At 45.7% G+C, this 6,000-nt stretch overlaps 1 protein-coding gene across 1 annotated transcript in view; it reads right to left on the bottom strand.

Annotated features, from left to right (window-relative positions):
- Nucleotides 1-629: 629 nt before the first annotated feature.
- Nucleotides 630-6,000, bottom strand: part of ANKH (ANKH inorganic pyrophosphate transport regulator) — a 105,677-nt gene continuing 100,306 nt past the window's right edge. Inside the window, exons 11-12 of the mRNA XM_087721981.1 lie at nucleotides 5,092-5,191; nucleotides 630-1,549 (exon numbers count right to left, since the gene is read on the bottom strand). Of these exons, the coding sequence (XP_087578107.1) occupies nucleotides 1,433-1,549; nucleotides 5,092-5,191 (217 nt within the window). The 3' untranslated portion in view covers nucleotides 630-1,432. The remainder of the gene's footprint in view (nucleotides 1,550-5,091; nucleotides 5,192-6,000) is intronic.

The following is a 6,000-nucleotide window of genomic DNA, read 5'->3' as shown; positions in this document are numbered from 1 at the left end:
AACAGGAAGTTCCCCCGAGCAGCAACTACGGGGAAATCATTTTCACTTTCCACATCAAGAGCCGGAAGCTGGGGGTTTTCCCCGTGTTAAAGCCGCGCTTGGATTGCAGTAACCCACGTTAGCTGTATAACTGCCAATCCATGAAAGCCGATGGCCTGGCCAAGGTCGAGCTCCGTAGCGCATCAAAGTCACCAAAGCATTAAGTAGTCCGATCAGGTGAGAATGACTGACAAATGAAAACACTGACTCCACTGACAGAGACCCTTCTCCCACAGTACCGCAAGATTTCCGTTTCGACCATTTTCCCAATGTAGGTTTTGATTTACTCAACAAGCATATTCCATTTTGGCAAGTTCCTCCCAAAGTGATACGGTCCTATCCAAGTTTTTCTCAAGGAAGAAGATATATTATTATATCCGTTGTACAAGTTAGCACATAGAGCCGTTTGTACAAATAGCCTTATTTCTCCCCCTCCCCTGTCCCACAAGAGATTACTACTTTGGTTTAAATATTGATGTGCGTCTGTGTGTGTGGCCACATTTCTTTTCGGAGAGACCCCCCTACTAACAAATGCTTGTCCCTCACCTCAACTACAGTATCCTGCATAGCATCAAATATGAGAACAACACTTATCAAATATAAAGTTTTAGATAGGACACCAATATTGTAACAGAGCTTCTGATTTAAAGGTCCACAATTGTTTTTAGGAAACAGTTACAAGGTTAGTGTAATACAGATGGTTCACGGTTGACTACCAAAGGGAAAAACTCTCTCTTGCATTATAGTAGATAACAATTAACCTTAAAACAGAAGCGTTACCCTGTATTTAGTTTTATTCTGTATTTATCAAAAGTCTCTTTTTAAGATATTTCATCTCTCACTCTTTTTCCGTCTTAGGATCCTGTTTGGTAGTCTTAGCAATATACAATATATTACACTGAATAATAATAATAAGAAAGCCAATCTCGGGGCTTCACCATGATACAGATCAAAGGAGTAAGGTCATGTTTCAGCAAGCAAAATAAAGCTAATGTTCCCCCCCTCCCCACAATCCCCAGTTGTATCTTGATATTTCATTAACAATAATAAAAAGAAGCCGGGCAGGTATAAGAAGATGATGCAGGATGGCAACACAATCCATGAATCAACAGAGAGACTTTGGTTGACCAAAGATAAAAGATAAGGTCCTCAAGAACGTAAGTTTCCTCTACTGAATAGCCGCCAGGTCTTTTGCTATTGCGTGAAATGAGAAAACAAAATCAGGGGAAGAAGAAAAATAGAGACTGTTCCTTTAAGTTCCTCATCCATGCCAGCATACTTGGTATGCTATGAATTCATCATCTGAAACCTTCAGAAGCAAGGCCTCGTCATTAAAAGTAAAGGGTGGGAGGAGGAGTAAACTTCCAGTTTCCCCTTGCAGAGTGTTCATTTATTATTCATTCTCTTCTCTCATTTCTACAATGTCCGTTATTTCTTCTGTCGGAGGCATGTCGGTCATTGCTGAGTCTTCACCTTCCGTCGCAGTCTCATCATCATTCCTCTTCTTTTTCTAGGGGGGGGGGGAACAACAACAAGTTTTGTAGAAGATTGACCTGCAGGCAAAAGTTGCTTCCTTGCCTGCCTGCCTGCCTGTGTTCCAGCCATTCCTTGAGAGACCGCCTCCTGCCAATTACCTCCCTTCGACCAATTAGATCGCACAGATTAGGCCTCCTCCGAGTTCCATCCGCCAGTCAGTGCCGACTGGCGACTACGCGGAGGAGAGCCTTCTCAGTAGCAGCTCCGACCCTTTGGAACGATCTCCCCGTGGAGATTCGCACCCTCACCACCGTCCAGACCTTCCGCACAGCCCTTAAGATCTGGCTATCCCGTCAGGCCTGGGGATAAAGATTCTAATCTGCCCCACCTGAATGCTGAATGAAAGTTGTGTTTTATCGTTTTATTTTTTTTTCACTCACGTATTGTCTTATGTTTTGTCTTGCACTTCCCCTCCCATGAATTGTAAGCCGCCCTGAGTCCTCTCAGGGAAAAGGGCGGCCTATAAATAATAAATAAAATTTAAAAAAATCAAATTCCTAGATCTCTAGATGGCTTAGATAAACCGTGACCCGACAAATGCACGAACAACAAAAGCGTGCCGACAAAACCGCGGTGCTAAAACCGTGATGTCAAAAGCGCGCCGACAACAGCGCGCCGACAGAAGCGCGATTTAAGTTAAGGTAAGGTTTAGGGTTAGGTTTAGAGTTTGGTTTAGGGTTAGGGTTACAGCGCGCTTCTGTCGGCGCGCTTCAGCACTCATTCGTCGGCATGGTTTTGTCACCGCGGTTTAGTCAGGCGCGCTTTTGTCGTTCGCGCATTTGTGGTGGAACCAGATAAACACACACGTAAGACATAAAATTATAAAGTGCTAAAAGTAAATGCCAAATCACTGAACTCTTAAAAGAGATTTTAATCTCTTTTTAAAATATTACTATTTAAGAGGAAGTCAGCCTCATCTGCAAGAGCGACGCATTCCACAATGATTGCCTTACCTTAGAAGAAGCAGAATTAGTTGCTCAAGTTGGACCTATTCATGGTGAGTTCTATACAGACCATGCTCTTGAGGAGGGCAGAGCAGACTTTACAGTGGATCCTGCAGGTAACTTGGCCACGTACATCTTTATACTAAGGTGAGCAACCTCAACTGGGTTTGGAAAACAAATGGCAGCCTGTGTAGATTTTCCAACCCATGGGGTGAAATGGTATCACCTAGGACATCTTCTAAGGTAGGTAGGTTTTCAACTCCTGCACCCATTTATGGGGAGCTTTTCCCTATGGAGATGTATCTGAAAGGTTGTAAGTTCCTCATCTCTTTATTAGAATCAGATGAGCAAAGCTTCTCAAGGACTCAGGTAAGAATGAAATATAAGCTATGCTCTACTGCAGAGGTCACCAACCAGTGGTCCGCGAACAACTGGCGATCCACAGCACAGATGGGCTGAAGCAACAGGTATAGGTACTTGAGAGACCTGGGTACTTGAGAGACCGCCTGCTGCCAATTATCTCCCAAAGACCCATTAGATCGCACAGATTAGGCCTCCTCCGGGTTCCGTCTGCTGGCCAATGTCATCTGGCTACTACCCAGGGGAGGGCCTTCTCTATGGCGGCTCCGGCCCTTTGGAACGAACTCCCCGCAGAGATTCGGACCCTCACCTCTCTCCAGGCCTTCCGAAAAGCCATCAAAACCTGGCTGTGTCGGCAAGCCTGGGGTCGATGAGTTCCCTTCCCCTCTCGAATCATGTGGCTGTTGGTTGTTTTAAATTCCCTTGTACTTTTTTGTTGTAGTTCTTTGTGTTTCCCTTCCCCTCCCTTGGGTTTGTGTGCTGCCCTGAGTCCCGCCGGGAATAGGGCGGCATATAAATAAAATGAACCTTGAACCTTGTAGGCAACTTGTATCTTTGTTGGTGCTCTGCACACCTTGGTCCCTCCAGTTGATGTGCAACTTCCTCTCAGCCCTGAGACACTGGCCCGGCACAGCCATTTCTCTCCGCTGCTGCTGTTGGCACCTCCATGGCCTGCCCGCTGCTCTTGCAGCACAGTTAAATTTAGTGTGATTGACAAATGGGGGAAACTGCATCTCCTCTTCCTCCCAGAGTGCCTTATGATCTGGAGCATGGCTGCAGCCGGGTCAGGAGAGTGTCTCAGGACAGAGAGCAGGCCATGCGTCTCCCCTGAGCAACCGAGATGCATCGCGCACCAACAAAGGCCAAAGAAGCACCTGCGAGACCCAGAGAGGGCCGGAAAAGCAGAATGAGAATGAGAGAGAGAGAAAGATGAGAGATAGATGGGCGGGGGCAGACAAAGATACGGGGGGAAAGTGACAGACAGGCAAAGAGAGGAGGAGCAAGAGATAGAGATGAGGAGGAGAAAGAGAAAGAGATGTGAGAGAGAGAGAAAGAGGAGAAAGATGAGAGAGAGACAAAGAGGGAGAGGGAGAAAGAGAGAGGGAGAGGCAGACAAAGATACGGGGGAAAGAGACAGACAGACAAAGAGAGGAGGAGAAAGAGATGAGAGACAGAAAAAGAGGCGGATAAAGATAAAGATGAGAGACAGAAAGAGGGAGAGGGAGAGCAGACAAAGATACGGGGGAAAGACAGACAGACAAAGAGAGGAGGAGAAAGAGAAAGATGAGAGAGAAAGAGAAAGAGAGGAGTAGAAAGAGATGTGAGAGAGAGAGAAAGAGGAGAAAGATGAGAGAGAGACAAAGAGAGGGAGAGGGAGAAAGAGAGAGGGAGAGGCAGACAAAGATACGGGGGAAAGAGACAGACAGACAAAGAGAGGAGGAGAAAGAGATGAGAGACAGAAAAAGAGGCGGATAAAGATAAAGATGAGAGACAGAAAGAGGGAGAGGGAGAGCAGACAAAGATACGGGGGAAAGACAGACAGACAAAGACAGGAGGAGAAAGAGAAAGAGATGAGAGAGAGAGAAAGAGAGGAGGAGAAAGAGAAAGAGATGTGAGAGAGAGAGAAAGAGGAGAAAGATGAGAGAGAGACAAAGAGAGGGAGAGGGAGAAAGAGAGAGGGAGAGGCAGACAAAGATATGGGGGAAAGAGACAGACAGACAAAGAGAGGAGGAGAAAGATGAGAGAGACAGAAAGAGAGGGAGAGAGAGAGAGAGAGGCAGACAAAGATACGGGGGAAAGACAGACAGACAAAGAGAGGAGGAGAAAGAGATGAGAGAGAGAGAGAAAGAGAAGAGGAGAAAGAGAGAGAGAAAGAGAGAAAGGGGAGAGAAAGAGAGAGAAACAGGTAGCCAAGCTAAGTGCCTGAAGGATCCCATCCTGCCCCTGGGAATCCAGGCACTTCAACGAGCAGCGCTCTGGATTCGTATTAGTGGTCCGTGGGATTTAGAATGATGAATTCAGTGGTCCCTGAGGTCTGAAAGGTTGGTGACCCCTACTCTACTGTACACAGCAATAAATTCAGTAACATGCCTGTAGCAAACAGTCTTCAGCTCAAAAGACCATTTCTGATCTTCAGAAGTCATCGCCGTTACTGTAGGCTGAAGGTACAAGCAGATAAACAAGAGGTCTGTTCCTTGAGAGAACATCTTACCTGTTTTTGATAGACATAACAAGCTGCTATTGCAACCATAGTTGATTCTCCTACAAAGCCAGCGAGAAGTGATCCTACGCCTAGAGTAGCTCCATGGACCCTAAGAACATCAGAAAGAGATACATGCTACTCTCTCATTTCAACAATAAAGATTACTAGAATGATCAAAGTTGGGGTACATTCATTGTCTAATGTTCTTCCCGTATAACGTTACAAACTAAAACATTTGCCTTGATACCAGTCCCCCAAATTTCCCCAGGTACAGTCATTGATTGTAATGTTAAAGTTTGATTACTACCAGCACAACAACATGCAGAAAGGTTGTTCTGGTTATTGGGGGCGAGGGAATGCAGGGCTGGGGAAACCGTATCTTCATGATGGGAGAGAGGCCCCAAGTATGAAGGACCTCGGGGGCCAAACTGATGACTGGTAATATAGACAATGTAAGGGCTGTGGATGTTATAGGAAGGAATAGGCTATTAGGAGGGGAAAAAAGCAAAAATTTCAAATATTGAAACAAAAACTGTATGGCCAAAGAATGTGTATATACAATGGAGGGCTAGGTAGCCAGAAAAGGATATGTGGTAGTGTCATAATAATATAGCGTGACCTGACAAATGCACGCCCGATAAATTCCCGCTGACAAAACCGCCGCGACAAAACGGCGACGTTGAAAGTACGCCCACAAAAGCGCGATTAGGGTTTTTAGGTTAGGGTTGTTAACGTTGTTACCATTGTTTTCACGGTTTTTGATGGCGCACTTTTGCCGGCGCACATTTGTCGACGCGCTTTAGTGGGTGCGCTTTCAACGTCACCGTTTTGTCGCGCCGGTTTTGTCGGTGAATCACAATATAGAACTACAGAAGTGCTCTACATAGGTTGCATTCTATTTTGTTCGCAAGTCCAAAC

This window comes from Thamnophis sirtalis, unplaced genomic scaffold, assembly GCF_051295495.1.
Source record: "Thamnophis sirtalis isolate CommonGarterSnake01/CBP01778 unplaced genomic scaffold, rThaSir2_p1.2 scaffold_8, whole genome shotgun sequence".
NCBI classification, from domain to species: domain Eukaryota; kingdom Metazoa; phylum Chordata; class Lepidosauria; order Squamata; family Natricidae; genus Thamnophis; species Thamnophis sirtalis.
Note: the sequence above shows the minus strand (reverse complement) of the source record. Positions and strands in the feature narration are given on the sequence as shown.